Below are 27,824 nucleotides of genomic sequence, written 5' to 3' on the forward strand. Positions count from 1 at the left end.
AGAGAGGAGATCTTCCCTTAAATGCAGATTTCCCTAAGGTCTTAAAATTCACGTAACAGAAAAATGCAAACGGAAAGAGATGCTAAACCAAAGGTAGTCCATGTCTCATCTGTAACACAATAATGGTGATACAGGAGAATAACACACTGGAGGGTGTGAGAGGTAGGAACTATCCTTAAACGGGCAGACAAAACCGAAGAAAACAGCTCACCTTCTTACCTTCAGTTTATGTTATCTAGAGTAAAATCCAACATCCAGTCATAGTTAAGAATGGGAAGACATCCATATCATATCATAATTAGATTAAATATTCAGGAATTGTGCTTAGAAAGACGATGTAACCGTAGTGCAATTTTACATTTTTGTAAACATTGATGACAAATTATACAATTATCAACTTATGGATATGTTGCCTGTGTTTTCTTTTCTGGTTTGTCAGAGCACTTTTTTTTGCACTCAGGGACCATAATTAACCAGCGGAAAACATTGATAGTTGTTAAAGAGCTATGGTCATATACAGAGTCCTACACATCGCATTATTCATTATTAGGATATATGTTTGACCCCCCCCCCCCCCTCCATGTATCACACATTTTTTTCGTTTACAAGATTAACATATACCATTTGTCGCTCCTTTTATGGGCAAAATTACTGCTTAGAATACATGTAACTTAGTGTAATTGACATCTGAAGTAATGATGTACATAAAAAAGTGCCAAGAGGTGGCTGATATGCTCATATCTTTAATTGGTTAAATAATCTAGAGAACATGTTTTGAACTACAAAACGATCAAAACTAGAGCAAATGAAGATGAAAACTCAAAACAGGTGGGAAATCAAATTCTTTAAGAGCACACAGGGTCGAACCCTGTATATCTTTATTTCAGGTATCTTCACTTGTATTAAATTTAGTGGTAGGTTATAGTGCATGATTATAGGTTAGAAATCATGTTAATCACACAAAGAGCTTGATATTATGTATGAGCATATGTTTTAAGTAATGATGATTAAGTGTTAAGTAGAATAGATTTTATACCTTTTTGTGATAAGTAGAATAGAATTTTTATAAGTACACAGTGATGTTATGAAGGTATTATGTTTAAGTCATGATAGGCACAATACTGTCAATGAAAGTAGTAAGGCAACCATGGTCTATAGTAAAAGTTGATGTTAAAGAGTAGTGAATATAAAAGTGTGTAGATGTAGCCTAAAACCGAGCACTGATTATACCCAAGTGTATGTGAGTGATTATACACCAGTTTTTATTATCTTTACTAATCTTATAAAGTTCATAAAGTTGTTAAAAATATATGTTAAGAACACTGTGACATAATGGTGGTAAAGGAAAGATAATAAATGGTTTTTAAAAAGTAGAAGTACAGTAAGCGGATTCTAATGGTGTAATCCTGAAGAAAGGGAACAAAGAAAAGTGTCGAGTAAGGCAAAAATCTTCATGGCCTTGGGTAGGCCGTGGAAGTCTGCGGGTTCTGCGATAAGAACCGTAGGACTTAAGGTGTAGGCTAGGGCAGATAAGACACTAGTAGAAGAGGAAAAACCACGGTTGGTGGAGGTTTAGGGTCACTTCGTATTAGATTGATGTCCAAGATCATACTTAACTGTCAAAAATCGTTCCTCCTTGATATAGCATTTTCAGCCCTTCCACTGTTCTTGCTTTCTTTCTACTGAGCAACAGGTAATTGTATTAAATTCTGAATCTGAGGGAGGAAAAGGGCGGGCCCACAGATCTTGGGCATCTGAACTTCAGCTGTGTATCCTGACATGGTTACACTTTAATACTTAGGGCAGTCTGTTTGCTTAGTAATACTTTCTCTTTCTCAGAACTGCTTCTCCGGGCATTTAAGATACCAAAATGAGCAAACTTTGGGCAGATCCTGAAAGAGATTGGTGAAAGTTTTGGTTTTTATTTCAGAAGCGTTTGGTGGCTGCATTATGGCATCACCAGTAATGTTTGCTGCTTTCGATTGTGTTGGTCAGGTGTTCACAGTCAGGAGATTCCCACATCACGTGCAACACTGACTGGGGATCTTGGGGGAAGAGTTGGCCCAACCTGACAGATGAGAGACAAAGAAATCTCACCATCCCTGTGAACAAGGATGGAAAGTATGAAAGCTGTAAAATGTTCACACCTGTGGATTTGGATTTGGAAACAACTGGGATTAATACAACAGGATGCATAAATGGATCGGATTTTGAAGCACCCAAAGGTTCCTCCAGCATTGTGACAGATGTAAGAGATACTTGTTTATACTTATACTAGACTACTTTATATTTATTATTATTTTTTTATTGTCAGATTGCACTTTTCTACTGTTTTAAAACAGTAAATACTTACTGTTAGAATTTATTTCTAATTACTAAACCATAAAATGGGTCAATATAGACATTTCAAAACATAAGAAAATACATAAATACATGTGGAAACAACTCAGTTTAACACTCCATAATATAATCAATACTACAATCCTTCCTGCTATCAGTTCAACCTGGTGTGTGACAGGAGCAGCTTCATCGAGGCATCACAGTCCATCTACATGGCCGGTCTTCTGGTTGGAGCGCTGGTGTTTGGGCAGCTGGCTGACAGGTACACATTCACTTTACTTTACTTGGTACTTGTGATTTGAGTTTTTTTTTTAAATTAGTATCAGTAGAACTTGATTGAATGACAAACCAGTCTGCATTCATACGATTTTATACTTGCAGTGTATCAGTGTATACATTCTTGCTGAACTTAATGGAAAGAAATATTCACATATGTCTAATTTCCATACAAAACTCAATCACCAGTCTAACAGTTCTTCTCTTCTCTTTGTAGGTTTGGTCGACGCTTTGTAGTCCTGCTCTCACTCCTTCTCCTACTGTTGTTTGGTGTCGGTGCTGGTTTCTCACCCAACATCTACGTTTATATTGTTCTCAAATTTTTAGGTGGCATCTCCATTTCAGGCATTATTGGTAATGCATTTGTGATAGGTAGGTCTACATCTCTTTTTTTCTTAATTTGCCATTTGAAGAGCAAAATTGTTAATACAAACAGCAACTACATTTCTTCATTTTATTAAATTAAATTGCTAATACTTGTGGTTGCATTGCCAATAGAAAAACATTTGACTTCCAGTGATGAACTCTGATGCACAGTGTATGAAGTTGATTATTCACTTTCTTTACAGTTTGGCAATGCGTGCAAGTCTCCTAAATTCAGACCAATATGTACACTTTTAAATGTGAACTAAAAGCATCAAGGGCCCGATGAAACCCATTATAGCCTGCAAGTCAACTAACTTTCATTTTCTAGAAATAATAGCCCCGCATAGAAAAACACAATTCTCTTTTAGTTTCCTTTATAATTACACAAAATCCTTCAGTTTCACAAGTTGCATGTCGAGGTGGTGATGCAATGAGAATTGATGCTTTGACAAGTTGCAAGCTAAAAAAGTTGGCTCATACAGTGGTGACATTTGCATTGTTAAGTATTGCATGCATTGAATTGATCCTACTTTTGCATCACATGAGCATAACATACATGCATTTTACAAAATAGATCAGTAACAATAAGAGTAGTATTGGTAAAATAACGTGTCAGAAATTATTCAATTTCTGTCTGTATTATTGCTTTGAAGGTGGAGAGTGGAGTGATTCCTCCAAGTTCGCTCTCTGCACCATTATCTGCCACTCTTTTGTCGCTTTTGGACTGATGATATTGTCTGGAGTTGCCTATTTGATCCGCAACTGGAGGATCCTGCAGTGGGTGCTCTTCAGCTCTCTTGTCCTTGTCCTGGGAATCTTTTATTGGTAAGCAGCTACTCAGGACACTTGGCCACAGAAAAAAAATACAATTAAGCGTACATTATTGTTTGTGATTGTTGACCTATATCTTAATTAGGATTCTTCCAGAGTCAGCTCGCTGGCTTATCACACAGGGCAGGAAAGAGGAGGCCATAAAGGAGATCCGGAGGGCAGCCAAGGTGAATGGGAGGAAGGTCCCGGAAGATCTGATAGACAAGGTAAACTGCATCAAACACACACACTAGCTTAAATCTAAATCAAACACAATAATAAATGTGATAAACTGAAATAAATATACTCTATGTATGTAATGACACCTATATTGTTTAGTTGGAGGCTACATCCAAAGGAGGAAACATGTTGGACATCTTTAGGATATCATATCTCAGAAAACAAACTTTTATAATGAGCTACATCTGGTGAGTATTTATCTCGGCCACAACAACATCTACAGCCACATCGGTGTGGCTGCACTGAACGTATCTCTTCAACTCTGTTAATAGGTTTGGAACAAATCTAATGTACTATGGATTGAGTCTGAACGTTGGAAATTTCGGTCTGGATATCTACCTCACACAGTTCATCTTTGGTGTAGTAGAAGTCCCTGCACGTCTGGGCTGTTTACCTCTTATCCAGCACTTTGGGAGGAAAATATGTCTAGTAGGGCTCCTGTTGCTTGGAGGTTGTGCTTGTCTGGCAATACTTGCAGTTCCAAGAGGTACTTTGTTGTATACTAATGGGAGCCTGTTGTAATCTGTCTTGAATGTATTGTTCACCTGATTCTTGAGAGCAAGAAATTATATTTTAAGAAATGTACTAACATTATTATTTGCCTTGTTAGGCTTACTATATACAATTATATATTCTTCTCTGTCACAGTTGTGTTCATTATTTGTCCATAGATCTTCCTGTTGTTGTGAACAGTCATAGCTTGTACTGGGGAAAATTTGCTGCCACTTGCCAGCTTCCTCCCACCATCTCGTTTATACTGCAGAGCTATACCCCACCACTCTAAGGTAAGGTAGGTAATGTCAGAGGTAAAACATAAAATAGACTTAATATTGGCAAAAAATGCTGTGTTTGTTAATATTTCATACTATGTGATCGCTTATAAGTCCATTGTCTATACTGGTAGGCAGAATGGTGTAGGTCTAAACTCCATGTGTGCTCGTGTGGCGGGCATCCTCGATCCACTGATCAGGCTCCTGGATGTCTACCATTACAACATCCCCATGCTAATATATGGCATCATCTCCATTACTGCTGGGGGTTTGTGTTTATTACTGCCTGAAACTCATAATGTTGAACTCCAGGACCACGCTGAAATCATGTGAGTTGATGAACATGCTGTCAACAGAGGGCTAATTTCACTTACAAGAAGTTCAAGGTAGTTAAATACAATTATTCTCTTGTTTTTATTTTCAGAAAACCAGAGAACGGGACTGCTGAGATGGCATCCTTCACTAAATCAGGAAAGAGCACAAAAATGTACTTTACATAGTGGTTGTCGTAGTTGTTCGATAATGTGACGTGGATAAAGTTAGTAACCAGGTGTTGAACATAGAGGAACACTGACTGAGAGATAGTTGGTACATGTATTATGTAGCCAGTAAATGGCAACTGCAACAGTGCCTATGATGTTTTTCTGATGGAGTTCTGCCCCCTTGTGGCGAAAAAACAACAACAAACAAACAACCGTTGTTTGCTTGTGTTTCAAAATGTAATCAGTCACTTTAATCATTATATCTGTGATATCACAGTGTTTTGTGTGCAAGTGCAAGCTAATTTTTATTGGACTGAGGACGAATTTGACACATCACACAGGAATGACTGAAGTTCTTCTTCTTCTTGCTAGAAATGTTCTTTAGAAATGTATTATTCAAGAAAAGCTCAGAGCTGCTCACAGCTGTGTATCAAGGTTGAGTCCTTACTACAGCAGCCCAGATTCAACTCTAGGTGCTTTGCTGCAGGTCACCCCATCTCTCCTTAAAAAATCTTTAAAAAAAGGGTCTTAAAAAGGAAATTAGTTGTTTTTTTTAATGAAGCCCAAATGGCACAGAAAGTTTTTTAATTTAGCCCTGGGTCCCTGATTTCAGGCAGAAATTGTATTGATGTTAATCTTTATTTTGTGAGTTTGTTTAAATCTGTGTCAATCTGGCTCATCTGTTTCTGACTGACTTGTTTGAAAAGCAAAACAAGTCTTTTGGTGTAATTAATTGGGATTCTAGATGGCAAGAATGACTTTCTCGATATTGTGCTCCTGTTACTAAACTGCTCACCACTGCTAGTAGATTTAGAAGAAGGCCCCAAATGCCTGGCTGACATTAAAAAAGTATTCTTACAGTCTTCTATTGCATTAAAAAATGTAAAAGCAATTTTGTCAAGAATACTTGAAACTGTTTGTTTTACATAATCTTGAAAACTTGATGGCAGTATGTTCAAGCTTTTCAGAAACAAATCTGCATCTGTATATTGCAGTTTATGCTCTTTAAATTAAATTTAATGAATAATTATAGTGCAGATTTTTACAGCTGCTTGAATAGTTTTTTCAAATTTTCATTACTTTTGATTTGACTTTTGATTTGACATGACCACATGTTTTTAGTGCTTTAGGTCAGAGTAATTATTTATCTATGCTTTGTCTGTCCTTGTTATCTCCTTTATTTTGTTCTATTCCCTCCATGCTACCACTTTGTGTGAACTGTTTGTGTGTGCTTAAAATAGAGATATGATCATTAGTGCAAATGTTATTGCTTTATCTATCCCAGATTTTACAATAGGTAGAACAATACAAACTTTTGTCCCTTACTGAAAGATGAAGACAAGTGCCATAACAACTACACTGCACTGATAACACTTCCTTCATGATACCGATTCCGATCACTGACCTTTGCGTATCAGTCAAAACCGAGTACAGGTCCGACATGTGTGCATTAAAAATAAACCCTTTGTCAGAGTCAGGATCAGAGTGTGGCGGGACATCACTTTTCTGGGGCAAAAATGGCAAACAGCGTTTTGGTTCTAATATTTTACATTGTACCAGATCAATGACCATACCCCCGTATATTCCAATGCCTAATACAACCATTTCCGATACTGATATCAGTTTTAGAACAACACTAAATTAAGCCACATTAGCCTATAAAATGAAGCCATAAAACTGTGAATGTCATATCACACTTGGGTTGTAATGGATTAAAGATTAATTAGCAAGATCAGATATATTCATATATGGTGCTAGACTTATGACACTTGGAGAGCTCACATTGCACTTTGATGAGGAAGCACAGCAACAGCTACATCAATATGAGCAACTTTGGACAAATCCTAAAGGAAATTGGGGAGTTCGGTTTGTTTCAGAAACGATTATTGGCTGCATTATGCATCCCCAGCATGTTTGCAGCTTTCGACGTGATTGGTCAGGTGTTTACAGCCATGAGCTTCCCTCATCACTGCAACACTGACTGGATCTTGGAGCGTGGGCCCAACCTGACAGCTGAAAGACAAAGAAATCTCACCCTGCCAGTGAACGAGGATGGAAAGTATGAAAGCTGTAAGATGTTCACACCTGTGGATTTGGATTTGGAAGCAATTGAAGCATATGGGATTAACAGTACAACTGGATGCACAGATGGATGGGACTATGAGGCACCCATAGGTACTTCCAGCATTGTGACACAGGTAAACAAATGAATAGCTTAATTATTAAATTGTCTTGCCGGCCTGTCAGGGTCCCTAAGTCCTGCTTTCAGTTCTTTCTTTTATTTATCTACCTCCTTTCCTCCTTTCCTCCTTTCACATTTCTTCCTGTTTTCAGTTTGATCTGGTTTGTGACAAGAGTGGTTTTATTGAGACATCACAGTCCATCTCCATGGCAGGCGTTCTGGTTGGAGCGCTGGTGTTTGGGGCAATTTCTGACAGGTAAGAACCCATAACACATCCACTTCCTGGTCTTGTACACAAAAGTTATGGAATTTTGCTTTCATAGTAAAGAGCCATTATTCTCATCAAGGTTATTATTGTTGTTATTATTCATAGGAACAAATAATGTAGGTAAAATACTGTAAGCTGTGAGAAATACACAGAAGGATCTAGCTTAATATTGTGGCCCTTTACAGCACTAGAAGCATTTATTTTCTTATTTCTCTTCTCTGTAGGTTTGGTCGGCGCTTTGCAATCCTGCTTTCACTCCTTCTCCTTCTGTTGTTTGGTGTGGGTACTGCTTTCTCACCCAATGTCTATGTTTATATGGTTCTCAAATTCTTTTGTGGGAGCTCAAGTGTTGTCATTGTGATGAACACATCTGTGATGGGTAAGCCTGCTTTTTCCACATTCACATTATTATTATTATTATTATTGTTATCATTATTGCTCTTTCTGTATTTTCTCTATCATCTATCAATCCATATGATCATCTATATACTCCTTTTCATCAGCCATACTGAGTTGTAGTGACTTATCTTATTGGAGATAGTTAAAGGTAATATAAAGGGCACCATCTGAGCTATATAATTGTATCACATTCACATCCAAGTTACTTGAAAGCTCAAATATATATATATGACTTAAAATAAGAAGAAAGTGAGTCAATGTGGATGCCTGACATTAGTCAAAGAAACTTCACCCTATTAATACTAATCATAAAACTGTACACTGAAAGATTTTAATTGACTATTTTCACCATCTTTGCAATCGGTACCTTTAATTACACATAGAATGAACGTGACATTGAGCTGGTAACCTCAGTGAAGTAATATAAAAATAGTATAAACAATATAATGTAAAATCACTGTTGTGATCACTGAAATAAAACAACCTAATATGTGCAATCCTCATCTGTCATACAGGGATGGAGTGGACGGATCCCTCTAAGACTGCTCTGTGCACAGAGGCCATCATAATGTTCTTTTCTGTTGGATTGATGCTGTTGTCTGGCATCGCATATTTAATCCACAACTGGAGGATCCTGCAGCTCGTGCTCTTATGCCCTCTTGTCCTTGTCTTGGGATTCTTGTACTGGTCAGCAGATATCAGACAATAATACTTTGACGTCCATTAAGTGCTATTTGCCAGGAAGGTTATAATTGACCCCTTTTCGGCTCCATTAACAGTTGAGCAAGTTTGGTTGCCAGCAGGGTTTGGGAGGGATACTTTAAAAATGTAATTTGTTACAATTACTAATTACCTGTTAAAAAATATAGTCAGTAACAAAATCCAAGTATCACAATATTAAAGTGTCGCAACTTGATTATTTTCCATTACTTTTGGATTACCTCAACATCAATATATGCTAATAAAAACAAAAGAAAATAAATATCAATAAGAAGTATTGATGAAAGTGTATTCTATTAGACAAACATAAAAATGTAAAAAGAAAAGAAAAAGGAAAATGGATGTATTTTTTGCATCAGAAATGTGTTCTCTGCTTCTGTATTTATTAAGAGAAAAACTGATGTATTTTAAAATTGTAATCCTTCTTAATAATCCCCATTTTTACCAAATGTAACTGTAATCTGATTACGTCTTTTTTCCACTAACTGTAATGGATGCCTGATCTTAAGTTAGCTGAGGTTGGCAAAACACTAGCTAACTTACAATTGATATATATTTGCTGGCAAGTTAGGTAGCATTTTATATAAAGTTGATGTTAGTTAGCATTTGGCTAACATTAGAGGTCATTAAATATATGTCGCTTTTATCTTTAAACTATTTTTGAAATGTGGTTGTCTTTTCAACAAAGACTGACTGAGGCTTTTGGACTGCTATTGGACTGCTATTGGAGCACAGAGCAAAAAGGGGCGGGACTTAGGAGGGGTCAGTCACACTTTCGGATTTTGAACCTGTGTTCCAACAGGTTTCTCCCTGAGTCAGCTCGCTGGCTCCTGGCCCAGGGCAGGAAGGAGGAGGCACTAAAGGAACTTCGGAAGGCAGCCAGGGTGAACGGGAGGATGCTCCCCGAAGATCAGCTAGAAAAAGTGAGCTGCATTGAACGCGCTTTGACTCTATGACAAATGGAGGCTACATTTTCTAAAACATACGTTTTACTTGTTTAGCTAGAGATGGAGGGTACATCCGAAAGAAGAAACATGTTGGACATCTTCCGAATATCGTATTTGAGAAAACGTACCATCATAATGGCCTATAACTGGTGTGTCTTCTTTGACTGATATAATTGTTCATGCTACTGTCACTTCATATCACTGATGTTTAGTAATGATGTGTAATAGATACAGAGTTAATAGTACACATTTGTCCCAATAATCTTGTATGTTCAAGTATCAGTGTGTAGGATGTAGTGGCATCTAGGAGTGTAGTTGCAGATTGTAACTCCCTTGCTTCACCCTCCCCTTCCAAGCGCAAGGGTAAACTATGATGGCAGCAAAACTACAGACATAGAGAGCCGGCAGCAAGTTATTTGACTGGTGATCGTATTAAAAAAATAATACAGAAAATCAGAGCCAGGCCGATAATTGGTCAACCCTAACTAGATGTCACTAAATCCTACACACTGGTCCTTTAAATAGTAGAAAACAACTGAATATACCTCTCTAACTCACACTAGGTTTGCAGCAAGTCTTCTGTACTATGGATTGAGCCTGAATGTTGGTGGTTTTGGCCTGAATGTCTACCTCACGCAGTTCATCTTTGGTTTTGTCGAAATTCCTGCAAACCTGAGCGCTTTGGGTCTAATTCAGCACTTTGGAAGGCGAATATGTCAAGTGTGCTACCTGTTCTTTGGGGGTGCTGCTTGCCTCATGGTGCTTGCTATCCCAAATGGTACTTTCAAAACCTCAGACATATTTTTATTATCTTAAAACTTCTCTTTAAGGTTATGTGCGTTTTTTTTGTTTTTGTTTTTTTGAATATATTATTTGTCCATCAGATCTTCCAGTGGTGGTAACAACCATAGCTGTACTGGGGAAATTTGCTGCGACTGCCTCTTTCAGCACAGCCTACGTTTACACCGCAGAATTATACCCAACCATTTTAAGGTAATGTCACTCTTTCTGCTGCTGCTCATGATCATTACATAAGAAATCTTGGTGACACTGATCTGTTTTAACACTGAATTTGACATATTTTGTTTTCTGTTTCATGGTATTTTTTGACTTCACTGTTTAATTATATCGCAACAAGCAATGTTATATACTAAAGCCTGAATATCCAATATCTTTTAATTGTAAAGGGCTCAAACAAGAGACTGCCTTATTTTACAGCACGCATGCACCAAAATTATACTATACAGTGAACATGGGACCATTAAATTAATAACAATAAATTCTCTTTATTTAAAAACATTTTACACTTTTATTTACCAATAAATTTCCCAATAAATTTCCAAATGTCCTTGTCACACAGTAATGAGATGACTGTGCTATATATATTATCAAATAGATACTTCTCCTACTGTACTTATATATTTGTCTTGGTATAGGTACCCAGCAAGTATTTTTATACACTTAATAATTACACCCTAATTTGTAAGCTGCAATCTAAAGCATTCATCTCAATCACTGTGCATTCTTGCAGGCACAATGGGATAGGTTTTAACTCCATGTGTGCTCGTGCGGCGGCCATCCTCGCTCCACTGATCAGGCTCCTGCAGGTCTACCATTACACCATCCCCATGCTGATATATGGCGTCATCCCCATTGCTGCTGCGGGTTTCTGTTTGTTGCTGCCTGAAACCCTCAATGTTGAACTTCAAGACCACACTGAGCTGAAGTGAGCTGAGATTACATTTTTTTTATTTGAAAAAAAAATCTGATTACACAAACTGTATCAAGTGTAAATACTTTTTTCTGTTTTTGATTTTAGGAAACCAGTGAATGAATCTACGGGGGACAGTGCTGAACAAATTAATGAAGAACTGTAACTTGTACTGAAATCATAATCTCAAATTCATAGTTTTGCAAGTATCAAGTAAGAAAGCTGTAAACTAAAGTTTTTGTAGTTTTAACTGTTTAGTAAGCAGAAATTAAACTGGTCAGTAATTATTAAGGGTCAAACTATTTGTTTTAGGTTGCATTTTTATACCCGAAAGTTTATTAGAAATTGAGTTATTCACACAAATTGTTTATTAAGTCAAGTAAATGTGTGTTCCATTCCTAACATATAACATATTTAGATACATCTATATCAGAGATACACATGGCAGCTAAGGTAAAAGCAAAAAAAGTAAAAAGTTTACTTAATCCAAAGAGGGTTCGGCATCTGGCAGACAGTGAGCGGTCCAAAAGGGCATAACTTCCTGTTTATTGCAGTCTGTTTGAAGTTGTGTGTTGTACAAAGGATTATATTCAGATTGTATTCATTGTTTAATTTCTTGTCCCTCTGCACTATCAAGCTCTTTGTATAAAATCATTAATAAAGATGAACGTCGTCAACTAAAGTTGAACTTTTGCACATCTGAGTCATTGTCACTGTCTGTATTACTGTTCATTTTATTGTTTTGTTGAAGGTTTTACAACTGAAACTTTAAAGAATTAGCCTTGTTATTTCCTATTAAACAATGAAGCCGACTGTGAGTGATATCTCACGCTCTTTGGTTGTAATGGATTAAAGATGGATTAGCAAAATCAGATTGTCAATCTTTCGTGCTAGATTTATGACACTTAGAGCTTGGTTCATACATACGTGATACTGCACTGTGGAAATATTATGAATATGACAAGAAAGAAAAACATAGGTAAGTGTTACTCACATTGTCACTGATTATTTATGCCTCAGACTCATTGGACACATTGTCAGCAGTATTCCTCAGAAGCCATCGGTTCTTGTGTTGAGCGTGTCCAAAGCCCTCATCATAATTCCCTTTTCTTCTGAACAGTTGTTGGTAGTGAAATACGCAGTAGAATTCTCCATATAAAGGCGAGTAATTGTACATGCTACAGATAAGCACAATGTCAGTTACAGTTCAAATTAAGCACTACATTTAGTTAAAGGTAGTAAAGATACTGCACTGTGATGAGGAAGTACTGCAACAGCTACATATTAATATGGGCAACTTTTGACAAATCCTAAAGGAGATGGTTGGTCAGGTGTTTAAAGGCACAAGCTTCCCTCATCACTGCAACACTGACTGGATCTTGCGTGGGCCCAACCTGACAGATGAGCTACAAAGAAATCTCACCCTGCCAGTGAACAAGGATAGAAAGTATAAGAGCTGTAAGATGTTTACCCCTGTGGATTTGGATTTGGAAACCATTGAAGCATTTGGGATTAACAGTACAACTGGATGCACAAATGGATGGGACTATGAGGCAGCCATAGGTGATTCCAGTATTGTGACAGAGGTAAGCAAGCAAACACCTCAGGGTTGTTGCAGTCCCTCAGTTTAGGGTATTAAGCCTAAAATCCGTTGCTGTGGCCCTGCTCTCACCTCTCACCATCTTTTTCTCTTTTCAGTTTGATCTGGATTGTGACAAGAGTGGTTTGAATGAGGCATCACAATCCATCTACATGACAGGTTTTCTGGTTGGAGCGCTGGTGTTCGGGGCAATTTCTGACTGGTAAGGTAAAATAACACATGCTTTCCCACCTCCTGTCCAAAGTAAGTCATAGTGCTCAACCCTTATAAGACCTTAGGATATTTTGGTTTCACATAAGCTGTTATCGTGCTAAATACTCTTTGTGTTATTTACATGACTTGGGAGTATCACCGACTGACGGAAAGGTCTCCTCAGAGTCTAAATAAAAAGCTTTGAAATCAAAACCTTAAATTTTTTTAAAAAGAAAGTCAGTGCAAGACCTGGCAAAAAACATGTGTGTGTCACGCCAAACCATAACAGAAGTTATCTCAGGACACTTAAGTTATTTACAGAGACTCAGCAATTCCCACTATGAGCAAAAACTTCCTTTTAAGGGGCAGAAACTTCAAGCAGGGTTGGCCAATGAAGAAAGTGGGCTTTCAGGGAGGGGGGCATTAAAGGAGGAGCTAAATAGATTTGACAGAGAGACAGAGGATGAACTGAGGGTCTGCATAAAGAGCCAGAAGAATGCTTTTGAACTGTTAGTCATACGAAGCTATACTAGTAGAGTCCCAGAATAAAATATAGAGCTGGAAATATTCATTATGACTCCTTTAAAGGAAAATCTACTGTAAAAATGTAACACAATGCGTTTTTTTTGCTTTTTCACCAAACATCTACTGTATGTTTACATAGTCTTAAAATTCTTCTGTGGGAGTTCCGGAGGTGTCATCATTGTGAACACATCTGTGATGGGTAGAAACACTGTTCATCTGTGAGAGGCCAGTGTTGTATATGTATTTATTTGCCAAAGTTACTGATTGTTTTCACTGTCAGCACAAATGGTTTATTTAAACTCTGCTAGGACTGTAATGATGGTATGAAAACTGTGTTTATAACTAAAAGATATAATATGTAATATGTACGTCGTCCAAAATGTTTTCTAGAGAAATCTGATCATGCAATTGGTGCTCTTCAGCCCTCTTCTCCTAATTGTGGGAATACTCTACTGGTCAGCAGCCTCCAGGGCCATAATGCCTACTCAAAGTATTACTCTTTGCCAGAAAGGTTAAAAAATGTAACCTCAAAATCTTGGTGATCTTGGATCTATGTTTAGTTCAGGATTCTTCAGAGTCAGCTCACTGGCTCATGACCCAGGGCAGGAAGGACAAAGTCACAAAAGGAGCTCCAGAGGGCAGCCAGGGTGAATGGAAGGACAGTCCCAGAGGATCTGCTAGACAATGAGAGCTGTATCAAATACACTTTAGTTACCTGCAGAAAAGGAAGCCTGTTGGACATCTTCCGTATATCGTATATGAGAAAATGCACTCCCATAATGGGATGTACCTAGTGTGGGTTTGTTTACATTTTTACATTAAAATAATTCATTAATGCCACACTCTTTCTCTATGAGTGAACATCGTTAATATTTATTACATCTATAAATACACTATGTTTATCTATGATATGTACTAGCTACTGCAGTAATGATAAAGATTTTTGAATGCTGATGAATGTGGTTTTGAATGATTTAAGGTAAATAATAGCAATTCTATTTATTAATCTTCTGTTTTTTATTTCAGAAAACCAGAAAATGGGCCTACAGCATTTGTTCACAGTACACATTGAACAAATACAAATGAAGAAAGCTGTTATTTAGCTGTTTATTTGTCATAATCAGTTATTTTGTCTTTATATTAATTTTTTATCAATTATGATAAACTACATAATTAAACTAGGGGCATAGTATAGTCAGTTTACTTAAGCACAAAGCTCAGGGGTGGCCGAGGGGTTCATGAACTGGACAGGTTTTGTGTCCTGTCCTAGAGGCAGATCATTTATTAATAACAGAAATGGTCTTTATATTTTATTTTAATGTCTAATACAGTCAGATTTACATTATTATCTTACACTGGACAATTGATGTAGGCTACTTTTAGTCTGGCCACATTTTAGGAATTAATTTAGTCAGTCACAGTCAATTACTTATTCTGCTATCCTGATAATAGAAGCTCACCACAAACACCAGTTCTTGGATGTTTAATTAGCAGTTAGAAGGTCATCTAGTCTTACACTTGGACATATGTGCTAAATGATAATGCATATTATGACTAAGGATTACAATTAATAAAATAAAAAGATAACATTTTAAAGACATATTTACAGAGAAAAACAAATATTAAATAAATTACATGACAAGACGTGCCTTTGTATATTCCTGTGAAAATTCACTCATTACTGTAATGTGGTGTCAGGTCCAGTATCAGTTTGTTGCAGACCACAATATCTGCGTGGCAGGTAGAAATGTAAGTGATGGAATGAAGTTCAAGAGCATTCAGGTGGGACACACACTGTCAAAGATGTAAAGTATCACTGATGTTAACAGCAGCAAAGTGAATGAGCCTCTTTATTATCATCTGTATAGCCATTACCATCCAAATACATTCTGCCTTTTCATTTGACCATTATTTAAATATATTGATTTTAATTTTATTTTTCTGTACAAATACTACACTGATACCCAGAATATTTGCAACAATGTGACATTTGTTTCATTCTTCTCAGTTAAAATGAAATTTACAAATTTACAAACCACTTTCACCACGCTCACAAGGAACAATTATGCAAAAATGTTTTTGTTTTAGTAATTGTGAACTAAAAAAAGCAGAAGGTAATTTAATTAAACTTAACGAATGACAAAGATATGATTACACTTATGTAGTTTCTTGCAGTGATTAAACCATTGTGGCCATTACAGTAGGTCATGGGTTATACACTATCATTCATTACCAATCAGTATATAAACACATTGTATGATTTGTACAGCAGTTGGCCATTGCATTATGCCTCAAACACGTCATCAAGAAGCTCTGAGTTGTCCTTCAGCTGAGGACAAATACAGAACACAGTTTTAACAAAGTGAAGCCAGATAAATGAAATATTATCAATATGACAAGAAAGAAAACAGGTAAGTGTTACTCACATTGTCACTGATTATTTATGCCTCAGACTCAGACTCATTGGACACATTGTCAGCAGTATTCCTCAGAAGCCATCGGTTCTTGTGTTGAGCGTGTCCAAAGCCCTCATCATAATTCCCTTTTCTTCTGAACAGTTGTTGGTAGTGAAATACGCAGTAGAATTCTCCATATAAAGGCGAGTAATTGTACATGCTACAGATAAGCACAATTTGTCAGTTACAGTTCAAATTAAGCACTACATTTAGTTAAAGGTAGTAAAGGTAATTTTGTAGTTACAGTAGCTATAGATAGATAGATATACTTTATTGATCCCAAGCTGGGAAATAGCAGATTGTTTTTTTTCTCTATGTGGCACATTTAGAGTTTACTTGGGTTTGAAAAGTTTAAAATGAATCGTGTATGTTACATTTAGTTTCATTTTGCATTTGTAAATCATCCTTTAAAAGTTGTCATAGCTTACAAAAAAAATTCTGTCATGCTTATCATAGGAAAAGCACAGGCAATTACAGTACAGCAATGCAGCAATGAACATATTACTTACACCTGTGTTTGACAAGTCAAAATGTCTGCTATGAAAAAGGTCTATCGAACTTCAACTTTTATTTGACATTATGTAAATAAGCTGTATAATTATGTTATTTTTATCTTTTAAATTGTCCTTAAAAAGCTGTTACATATCATTCCACAAATCAATCAATTAATCAGTGAAAGATTTTGATTGTATTTGACAAACATCAAGTTGATTGCAGTTATTGAGCAGAATATTTGTTTTTATTTTAGTTTTTGCCTCTATGAAAACTGTTGCATAGAATAGTGAGTTACAATTACTTATGTTCAGGTCAATACGAAGTTTATCAATTCAAAGTGATCAAAGTAAATAATTGTTTTCGGCACAGACAGTGGAATCAATATTGTGAAACATTGATCAATGTTTGAAGTTTGAAGTTATTTTGTGATTTTTTAAAATGTAAAATATTTCAATATCTCACCTTAATTTTTTCTTGCACTGTTTACAACAGAAGCAAGTTTTGTGAAAAATGTATTTGTCTGCAGTAATTTTTTCCATCGGATAAACCGGCTTCAGACAGGCTGAACACTTTTCTTGACAAGCTGGTTGAAACTGATGAAAAAAAATTAGGCTAGATGAGCTTGGTTAAAAGAAAAATACTTTTTGATATAATAAGCATTAATAACAACAGACACAAAAGCATAAATGAAAGCCAATAATGCATATTTAATTTCAAAAGCCAATCTACAGCAGTTTAAAGATTACAAGCTAAAAATAAATAATCAATAAGAAAATCTCAAACTAATGATAACCTCTTATAAATAAACAAACACCAACATATCTTAGGAAATAAACTTATGTACACAACAACTTTGTCATTCAGAATATGAAAAACACTGCCAGCACTTAGCTAATAGGTAACAATGAGCGCCTATCTGTCAAGGATTTAAGGTTTCTGATTGATCGGCAGCTGAACTTCTGGGTACTTGGTGACCTGACCTATGGATGTTGTCGTTTCTGGCTGACCAGAGATGAGAGTGGAGGTTTTGGAAGAATAAAACCGGTTTCCAAAGTTATCAGTCTTCTCATAGTTCTCTGTGACTGTTTTGGTACCCATAATACTGTTTCCCTCATGGTCAGTCTGCACCTCAAGTACACTGAGCTCTCGTTTAGGGTTAAGGGGGCTTTGAGGGGATTGTTTTTGACCTCCTTTTCTGGGGTCCCTTTTTCTATTTTGAGCAGGGCTGTTGCATGTCAGGGTTTTTGTTGTCCGGAATTTCTCCTCTGTCTTTGGGCTGTGCTGACATGTCGGGCAGATTGTGGTCTCTGGTGGAAGTACCTCTGTTTTATCCATCTTTCTAGCAGATGACTGGATGGAGATGAAGGCAGGTGAAGATGGGGGACTTGCTCGTTGTTTTGCAGAGGCTACATCAGAGCTTGCTCTCTGGCTAACTAATAATGCTGTGTTTCCCTGTGCTGCAGGGCTTTCCTGTGATGACAGTGATTTTGTTCTGTTTGAGCCAATGCTTATTTTGCTAATATTACCAGAGGATGGGAATCCTTCCACTGTACCTAATGACTCTTTGAAGAGGCAGGATAAACCAGCAATATCTGAGTCAGATTTCAAAGTAGAGACAGAATAAAGAGCCTTCTTTATGGCTCCCTCTATGTCCATAAGTCTGGCTAAAGTTTGTTCTTTTAGATTCATGATTTCCTCACTGGCTCGCTCAAGATTTCCAAAAACATGTGCCATTGAGGTCTTGCTTTCAGTTATGTCTCTCGTTAACGGCATCCTCTCTTCTTTGTTTTCTACTTTTACCGTCTTTTGTTTCTTTTTTTCAGAGCTGACAACCCAGTCAGGGACGTTCTCAAATACACCCCTCAGAGACCTTACATCAACCTCGCTCGTGTCCTGTTCAATTTCTTCAACTCGACTGAGGATGCTCTGCAGTTCCTCCTGCTTTCGCAAGTTGTCAAAAATTCCCATGGCTGCTGTTATGTTTTCTCTCATGATCTCATCCATGTGAACTGACAGACGCTGTCGGCATTCGTCCTCTGTCTCGGTTCGTCCTTTCTTTTCCCTCATCTCAACTTTGCTTTCTTGTTTAATTTCTTCCTCGTGCTTGTCTTTGCTGCCAGCAGTTTGTCCACAGGTGCTGGGATTATTGCATGATGGATCAGTTAGAGTTTGTTGTGGTTCCTGAACCACATGTGTAAGAGTTGAGGAATTATTATCTTCAGACATGTGTTTTGGGTTTTTCTTGCCTGGCTGGGCAATTTTGACTCTTTTGGGCTTTACAGGCGCATTCTTCACTGAAATTGTCTTTTTGCCCCCAAATTTCTTACATGCTTCATGAAAATCTACATGGCTTTCATCTGTTTCATTCATATTATCTTGGATTGGAAAATCCTGGGGGGGTTTCTCTTCTGCTGTGACATTTATCTGCTGTTGTTGAATGATATTCTTACATGTTTTGTCACTTGAACCTTGGACTTGATGCCTTACTTCAGAGCTTGGTATAGCTTCATCAGAAAGCTCATTTCTTTGAAGATCCACTGAATCAGGTCCTGAGTTTGCACCACTGACAGTATTCGTTTGGGTTGCCTCAGGATTCTTTGTGTTGGTTGATTGAATGTGTCTTTGTTTCTCTTTCAGATGCTCAGGTTTAGGTGGGATGGCTGGTTTTGGACCAACAGGCCTTTTTCTTTTCTCTACGACAGCACTTGTAGCTGCTTTATTTAGGGTTTCACTTTGGTTTGGGAGCTCTGTATTGGCTGCAGTTACTTGTTCCTGCGAAAACTCTTGTGTCAGTGGTGTTTGAGTTGATTCAGGTTCAGCCACAGAGCAAAAGTCCTCCTTAGTGAGCTTTTTAACGGACACTGCATCCAAATTTTGAGAGCTTTCTTTGTGAGGTTTGGAGGAGTTTTTGTATATCATAGCTGCTCTGAAATCCCCTCTACTTACATTAATGTTGGATCTCTCCAGGGAATTTAAAGCTGCTTGAAGTTTACCCTCAAAAACAACTTCCACCTCCCCTTGCTGTACAGCTGTTGTTTCAGACACCATAGCAGATTCCTGGACCACCTCTGTGCCTTTTTGACCCATTTTACTGCTTGTCTCAGTAGTTTGTACTTCTTCAGAATTGGTGTCTTTACAGCATGTCTCTATATCCTCATGTTGGTGATCTGTTTTATATTCCATGGTGATGTTGGAGGCTGATAGAGGTTCATCCCCCAGTGGGTGTTTTTGCTCATTTTCTTGAGGTAATTCTGCTTCTGTTCTTGAGTGTTTGGCGTTACCTGTGACTGAGACAACGGGTTCCTTAGAAGGCACGATTTTCAGTTTTTTTTGTGATGAAGATTGATGCAAAGATTTAGCCTTGATCGTGGCCTGTTGGAGACTATGTATTGCAGTTTGGAGGTTAGAGATCTCGACATCGTCATCTACCACCTCAACTAATTCAGCCAGGTGGACCCTGCCATCATTCTGTGTCTCAAGATGTAGGAATGGTCCCTGTGGTACAGCTGTAGAGTTACAAGCTTCTTCTTGTGTTTGGGCACCACATTCCCTGAAAATATTATTTTGTTTCCCATGGGAGAATACCCCAACATTGCACTCTGTAGAGGACTGTCTCTTTTCAAGCGACACATTTTGACCTGTGAATGCACCAGAAATGGTGGTCGATTGGGCATGATTTTCACGTACAATTTGCTTTGGTTTGATTGGTCTTGGATCTCCAGAGAACATGTTTTTCAGTCTCTTTACATCCACTGGGACCCATTCTGACGTATTTTCCTCTACTTGATCACCTCCCTGTTCATGATGAAGCTCCATGCCTTGTCCAACCACATTTTGGTTACGGGGGAGTTCTTGCTCTTGCACTGTTGGCTCAGCCTGAAGAGTTTTCAAATACTCCATATCTCCCTTTTCTATACAACTCTTAAACAGTTTTACATTCCCTTTTACTGTGATTTCAGGCCTTATTAATCCTTGGAAGATTTGGTCTTTGGAAGTTTCGAGAAGGCAGCTTATGGTTGACTCAATAGCGCCTTTTCTTAAATCTTGATTGTCTTTTTTAATCACATTACCTCTTTCTGGCTCTGGTTCATCATACTGTGCACCTTGTGGAGGAGAGTAACTTTTTACATCTTCCTCATCAAAATAATTGTAGAGGGAGTAAACCATAACTTCAGCAGATCTGTCCACATCCTCCTGGATTATCACTCCTTTCCTCAGAGAGTTGTCTTGATTGAGAATATCCTCAACAACCTGGACCACATTGGCAGTTTTAAACTCTGTGTCTTGGTTTGTACTGAACTGATGCTGTTGCACGGGTACATTCACCACTGTGGCCTCCATCTTTTCTCTACTATCCTCTTTTAGGTATGTGATCTGAGGCTTTAGGTTTGCCCGTGGTAGCAACTGGAGTATGAAGTTTTGTGCACCACCTTCAGCCACCTCATCATATTTTATCTTAGGCCCACTCTCTGACAGAGTGAATTTGGCCTTTTTTGCTATCATTGTCTCATTCACCTCAATGATTGAGCCATCTGAATGTATGGCATTAACGTGATAAAGGGAGTTCAGTGTTTCCTTGATGTTCTCGACCATTGTCTCAACCTCATCCTTGTTCTGATGCCTAATTTTGTCGAATGGCATTGATTCAAACAAATGGGCTCTGTCCTTGACATTAGCGATCAGATAGTCCTGAGCTGCCCCACTGTCTCCTGCTGGGCTTTGGGATTTCGATGTATGCACAAAGGAATGTTCTCGTTCTATGTTTGTTGGGATAAATGGGTTGTTTTTAAAAAGAGCAGCACTCGTTTTGATTGTTTCCCCAGGTTTTTCTGGATTAGGTAGGATTGCAGGCTCATCCTCAAAGAGTGTTTCACCAGTAGAAACCGCTTCCCTATCAGAAAACCGATGGTCAGTGCTTTGACCAATGATAGGAACACATGGCCCTTGTTTATGGGGCTGATCTGTCAAATGAAGACTTTTGGTACATGTAATGGTTTTGTTTTTGCTGTGTAGATTCTCCTTTTTATGCTCCTGTTTTTGGACTGCCCCTGTCTCATCCCCAGAAATAGAAACTTTCCCCTCAAACTTATTATCTGGCATTAGTCTTGATGTGTTCACAGACTGACTCTCAAATATCCCTCTGGTAGCTTGAAAATCTATTCTTATCATGTCCTCTTCACACTCTGTGTTAGGATCTGGACTAGAACCAAGCCTTTTATCATCCTCCACAATCCCTTTAACACTTTCACACCATGGCGTCTCTTCATGCTCCTTAAATACAGATGATGTTTTACTGATATCGCCGCTTTCCACTGTTCCGTCTGCCATCTGCCTCTTTGGGGTGTAAGAAGATATTTTGTCACTCAAAGCACAGTTCTCAAATATCAAGCGTCTTGAAAGGACCTCTCCCTCGTATCCAGTTTCGCCAGTTGTCCCCCCAGTCTCTGTGCTCAAAACCTCAGCAAGCTCCTCATCCACAACATCATCCAACATCTTCAGCTCTGGGTGAGTGTGCTTCAGGAGTCTTTTCAGCTCAGACTTCTGCCGCTGTTGGTATAACTTTTCTTTGGAGAGTTGGGATGGCATGGACTGTTGGAAATGTGCTCCAGAGATGTCATCTGACCCTGGCTGATGTCTGGTTAAAGGAGTTGGAAGGAGGTCATCTTTCCTGTGTTGGGAGCCTTTGTCCATCTTAGAAGAACAAAGTAATGTTCTGATCATCAAGTGGGCTATCCAGTGAAAATCATGCTCCAGAGTGTGCAGACATGCTTACAGCAATGAGAGCGATATGTTACCTTCATCATGCCAGTTGATTTGCTTTCCACATGCCAGATGTCAGTGGGTTAGCTGAGCTTCAAAGCAACCAGCAAATCCAACCAATGATAAATGAAATAAAATGTAGAGTGGATGGCATCCAATATCCATTTCATTCTTTTGAAGTAAACTGTGCAACTCTCAGGAAAAGCAAGCATTTGGTTCTTGTACTATTTGCTATTTGATAGTGTGGAAGATAAGCTATTGTTACAATGCAAATCCACTGCACACCATCATGCAAAATGCCTGTTGAAATTCTACCTTACCTTGGTTAGTTTGACCCTTTTTCCAGATTCAGATGACTGATCTTGTGCCTGGATGGAAACAATTATTTCTGGTCAGGTTAACCTTATAAGATCAATGTTCTCCTGACCTTTGCTGTCAGAGCTTGCTTTAGCTGTGATCATGATAGTTTAGTATTATACTATGATGTTTTAGAGGACAATGTGAAGGATAAAACACAACAGTGTGTAGCTTGCAATCTATTTTGTAAAACATGCTGTCACAGTTTACATGCATTGGTGAACTTTGCACTCTTAGAAAATTAGATTAGATCTGGATTCTGTTATGCAGTTGTCTCCATTATTACTCTCTGTACAGTGAAGACTAAGGTCACAACAGCAAAAACAAAGATTGAATAAAATCTGAAAAGCATTTATAGTTCTCTCTTCACCATGCTCTAAAACATTTAGCTTGTATACCTTGCATAAAGGCATAACATATTTGAGGTCATGCTTATAATATAGGACTAAACAAAGGAAGAAAAGAAGAGAGCACATAATGAGTAGTTAGATGTTTACCGATTTTAAAAGGCCTGTTGATTCCTGAGGTGACACTTTTGACTGATAGAGAGCAGACATAGCTTTGACCGAGACACACAGTGTCTCCTTGGTTTGGATGAAGGAGCTGTCTCTGAAATCTGCAATTGACCTCCTCTTTTCATCTGCAGAGACATCGGACACAGCAGTTTTAAAGTGTTATATTTCTTTATGACACAAGTTATACTGTGTAGTACTTAAAAAAGGGCCTAATCAGAGCTCTCTGAGATCTATGTTGACAAAATAATCATTTTTAATTTGCTGTCAAAAAGACAGCTTGTGTCAAAATAAGGCACTATTTTCGGAGACTGTCAAGTCAAGTCAATTTTATTTATATAGCCCAGTATCGCAAATTACCATGTTCCTCAAGGGGTATTATAATCTGTACAGCATACGACACCCTTTATCCTAAGACTCTCGATTTGGATAAGAAAAACATAGGTGTGACTTCTGTGTTCACATCCATGTCACTAAACTGTGTGTTAATAGTTAGCAAGTTTGGGAAACAGCTGCCATGTGGCTGAGTTATAAATGTACCACTTGTGGTGGAGAGGGATACCTGACTCCACTGACACAGATACTGAGAGTTAAAAGGACAGGCAAGTCACTGCAGCAAAAGTAAACACACATATTTCTTAAAATTGTACAAATAGTAAATCAATAATCCACTAGCAGCTGGAACACGTGGCAAAACAGACACTGTGATGTAGATATAAAGAGAGAACTCTTCAGGATGAGGATTTGGTGAATTTTGGCTGCAATATTTAGGTCAACCTCTAGTGATATTAAAGTCTCAGCACCCTAATATTTTAAGATTTACATGGCTGCTAAAACTATCAATCTAAAGTATTTTACTTGCTCCAAATGTATTGTTTATATTAACCTTTATGGTTTTAAAGAAGTAAACAAGTTTCCAAGAGCATGTGCAAGCCATATAACATGCAGGTAAAATACAGAGATTATTCTCTTAAATAATCAAAATACAAATGTGTACTCACAGAAAACGAACAGCTCCCACTTCCTTCTGACCTGCCTGTCTTCTTATTTTCTTTCAATCTTTGTGAATGTGTTTAGGTCTGGTTTTCTTTCAGTTTGTGTCTGGCAATGGTGCCTCTGCTACTCTCGGTTGCTCGCTCTCTCTTTCTTTTCCCTGTCCTAGTGACAGCTGACCCTTTCACCCTCCTGCACTTATTCAGGACTTATAGCATGGTGGCTATTTCTGTCCTGTTCTGGAGTGGCCTTCTATACCCGCACCAGGTTGAGTCAATCACGGCTTCTTGCACAGTCACTGTGCTGATATTCATCTCCATTTCACCTCTTCCCTTTCATTCATACCGTCCATGGCTTTGACCTGAGTCATAGGACTCACAGAGGGCTTTCCAGGCAATGTTTACCAGAGGAGCCGGCATCTTGTTTGGGTTCTTTCAGTTGCATTAGGATTTAGACACCGAACTGTGCATTGCATATAAGAAACTAAACATGTTTTTTATTTGCTATCTTGATGGATGCAAAGATGTCTGAGTAATACTTTATTTTGTAGGTTAGTAATTTCCTTGGATGTTTTATAACTATGTAATTTGGTACTAATTATAAGAAAATGTGAGAACAGCTTTATTTCTACTACTCACAGTTTTGCATGTTCAGTTGACCTGCTGTGCACCGACTCTCTGCACTAGCAATGAATTTTCAATAAATTAATACTAATTCATTTCTGTAGAATTTGTACCAAATTACAGTGTTACTTCCAGGAAATTTCCTGGAAAATCATTAAGAAATGAAAGACAATGTTATATTGTAGTCAGTCAGTCCAGTGTCCATTAAATGATGCAAACTCATCTGAAAAGATTTGTGTTATTCAACTTTGCACCAAAGTATCTGAATTTTAATAGCAGATCAAAGTCTGAAGCAGCTTGAGGGGTTGATGCCAGTTCCAGTTCCTTTACAACCTTAATCAGGACTGTAGTCTACAGCACAGTATCTCAACTGGTCTTTGTCCTGAAAGTGTATAAATGTAGTCAATTTGTAGATTATTTTATTATTACCATATAGAGTTAATGACTGGGCTAAATAATATTTTTTGTGTTTTTGTTTTGTGTTTACTCTGTCTGCTAATCAAATGTCCCTTGCCAAACAATAACTATCAATTATGTAGACCTGAACATTTATTTCCCAGCTTTATTGGGCAGTAGGTAGAAATAAATAGCGGTCAGGTTGGCGGGGTGCACTTTGATGAATGTTGTCTGGTACTCACCATCTTGAGAGGCTGCAATTTTTTCAAAATCAATACCCCCTATTGTTTTTCTCCTCTCCACCCGGGTCTGATGCACCACCTAGCGAGAGAAATAATGAACTGTCAGTGCTACTAAGTAGACAAATGTCTATCTATGTGACAATATGAAGTCTTGATTCTATTTTTGGAAGTAACATGATGGAAGTTACATGATGGATCTGACGGTTTCATGTTAAATATATGTTGAAAATTAAGTCCCACAATGATCTACTGGTTTATTCATACACAGACTAACACTAGACTAGAACAAAATGTAAATTAAATACAAGTTACTGATGTTTTCTGATGCTTGTTTGCATCAGTAATATTTGTAGAAACAAGAGTACAAGTCAATATGTTTGATTCTGATGAGTGGAGAAACACACCGTATCCTTATTTTGACCTATTAAATACCCTAAAATTGGACCTTATAACAGGGATTTACCTTCCGAGTCACATGATCTTTTTTTGCATCATCATCTGGAGCGTCAGCAGGAATTTGGGTCTTCAGTTGCTCTGCAGAGCTCTTTAGATTTTCAACCTCTCCATTCATCACCGGCATGATATCTGCTGCCTTGTAAGGTGATTTGAAACTTGCAGCTCTGAAGCTGCTCTTCACCTTGTTTTGTGTGGCTGCCTTTGACTCAAACAGAACCTTCAGGGCCTCTATGGACCAAGTGCTGTTTTGAAGGCTCCCCACTGACTTACTGCGGGCCAAATTGGTCTTGGCTCGAGACCGCTCCCTCTCTTCATTTCTCCACAGCAGAGTTTCCAAATTAGTCTCTTTACTCTCCAGAAGAGATGGTGTTATCTGACAGGGATACACACAGGGAAAAGCAGCATGCAGCATGACTTGCACACTGAAGATGTTTGCAAACAGCTCCAAAATGTCTGAATGTAAAGTCAGAAGTTACCTCTTTTAACACCTGCTTTGGCTTTGCTTCACCATTATTTACCAAAGTTTCTTGAAAAGTTGTGCTTACTTCCACTGTGGTTTGATACCTGTTACATATACACAAAAGCCATATGAATCATCTATTAACATCCAAGCGCTGCATTAAGAAGGTTATAGAGAGTTTGACAGAGTGAGGAAGCTGCTGTTTCTTTCACCTGGCAACTAGCTTGGACACAGACGTTGTCTTGTCCCGCAGCCCTGCCCCTGTCCAGGTGGGCTTGTCACATGATGAGGGGACGTTCCTCAGTGACTGGGTGCGCCTCAGGTTGCTCTTCCATTCCATGGCCAATCACGTCACAGTAGCACACAGTTTGCCAATAACTATATCACCTAATATACGTGAGGAATAATCAATGCCCATTCATGCAAGACATTTTCTCTGCAGAAGATCAGCATACTCTGACTGTCATAGTCTATTAATTCTTTAAACCCAGCAATACATTTAGTTTTAACTATCATCTTAACACTGCTAGTGAGCATTTTATCTGCTTGTAAAGCGAAACATTTTCCCTCTAACTTGTAGAAATTACAGATTTTAACATCAATAATGCATAGCCCTTAACGATGAGATTTTGAAAATGTCATGCAATTTAACAGCAATGCAAAGGAGAGCAATAACTACTCAATTTAGTCATAAAAACTGATGTTTCATGAAAACAAAGTGTTGGACTATAAAGTGAATTTTGAGTAGAATCGTTACCTTACAGATGTCAGTCAGTGTCTGCTCCCTGTCAGAAACACTTCTGCAGCATCACAAGACTTTCACAAGATGTGAAGCGTTTGTGAGCAAAGTCCTTTTTCTTCCTCATTACCCTTTTCTTCCTCATTACCACGGACTTTGTAAAATGGTCTGTGAAAATATCTACAGCAAACATATAAATCCTGCAAATTTAGAACTAAATTATCCAAAATCCCAGTTTTACTGTTGGTTTTATCTCTTTATGTGAGTTTTCAGGAGAATCTTTGATGTTTGATGTCAGGTCAAACTAAAATCTCAAATGTGATTACTTGATCTTTGAGCAGCAACGCACCATCCATTAAGATAACATGAGATTAACTTTATTGATTCTGATAGGAAGTCGTTACAGCAGCAAAGAGCAGGACAGAGACAAAGAACAACAAATAGAACATATTTAAAAATGAGAGAATTATGATAATACACAGCTCTACTGCTTTGAGAGTAGTTTGG

General features: G+C 37.9%; 2 protein-coding genes across 4 annotated transcripts in view; one reads left to right on the top strand and one right to left on the bottom strand.

Annotated features, from left to right (window-relative positions):
- The window catches only part of LOC118324449, a 13,484-nt gene extending 865 nt beyond the window's left edge, over window positions 1-12,619 (top strand). The window contains 21 exon segments of the mRNA XM_035656801.1: window positions 1,964-2,025; window positions 2,027-2,248; window positions 2,499-2,602; window positions 2,834-2,988; window positions 3,636-3,807; window positions 3,899-4,019; window positions 4,132-4,220; window positions 4,305-4,519; window positions 4,704-4,768; window positions 4,771-4,817; window positions 4,937-5,131; window positions 5,227-5,289; window positions 7,083-7,482; window positions 7,619-7,722; window positions 7,959-8,113; window positions 8,649-8,820; window positions 9,656-9,776; window positions 9,855-9,949; window positions 10,364-10,578; window positions 10,685-10,793; window positions 11,332-12,619. Coding sequence (XP_035512694.1) covers window positions 1,964-2,025; window positions 2,027-2,248; window positions 2,499-2,602; window positions 2,834-2,988; window positions 3,636-3,807; window positions 3,899-4,019; window positions 4,132-4,220; window positions 4,305-4,519; window positions 4,704-4,768; window positions 4,771-4,817; window positions 4,937-5,131; window positions 5,227-5,289; window positions 7,083-7,482; window positions 7,619-7,722; window positions 7,959-8,113; window positions 8,649-8,820; window positions 9,656-9,776; window positions 9,855-9,949; window positions 10,364-10,578; window positions 10,685-10,793; window positions 11,332-11,530 — 3,080 coding nt within the window. The 3' untranslated portion in view covers window positions 11,531-12,619.
- Window positions 12,620-17,462: 4,843 nt separating this feature from the next.
- On the bottom strand, window positions 17,463-27,393 carry LOC118323186 (xin actin-binding repeat-containing protein 1). 3 transcript variants are annotated; one of them, XM_035655120.1, is made up of 8 exons: window positions 27,336-27,393; window positions 26,791-26,965; window positions 26,595-26,682; window positions 26,126-26,491; window positions 25,663-25,741; window positions 23,394-23,536; window positions 22,860-22,907; window positions 17,463-22,470 (listed from the first exon to the last, which is right to left on the bottom strand). In XM_035655120.1, the coding sequence occupies exons 2-8, from the start codon at window positions 26,916-26,918 to the stop codon at window positions 17,707-17,709; spliced, it is 5,616 nt and encodes a 1,871-aa protein (XP_035511013.1). In that variant the 5' UTR covers window positions 26,919-26,965; window positions 27,336-27,393; the 3' UTR covers window positions 17,463-17,706. The 3 variants fall into 3 exon arrangements, with proteins under 3 accessions (XP_035511013.1, XP_035511021.1, XP_035511029.1); XM_035655128.1 differs by lacking the exons at window positions 25,663-25,741; window positions 26,126-26,491; window positions 26,595-26,682; window positions 26,791-26,965; window positions 27,336-27,393 and adding an exon at window positions 24,410-24,628; XM_035655136.1 differs by lacking the exons at window positions 23,394-23,536; window positions 25,663-25,741; window positions 26,126-26,491; ... (1 more) ...; window positions 26,791-26,965; window positions 27,336-27,393 and adding an exon at window positions 24,410-24,630.
- Window positions 27,394-27,824: the final 431 nt, after the last annotated feature.

This window comes from Morone saxatilis, unplaced genomic scaffold, assembly GCF_004916995.1.
Source record: "Morone saxatilis isolate NCDOM2014 unplaced genomic scaffold, NCSU_SB_2.0 Contig0, whole genome shotgun sequence".
NCBI lineage: Eukaryota > Metazoa > Chordata > Actinopteri > Moronidae > Morone > Morone saxatilis.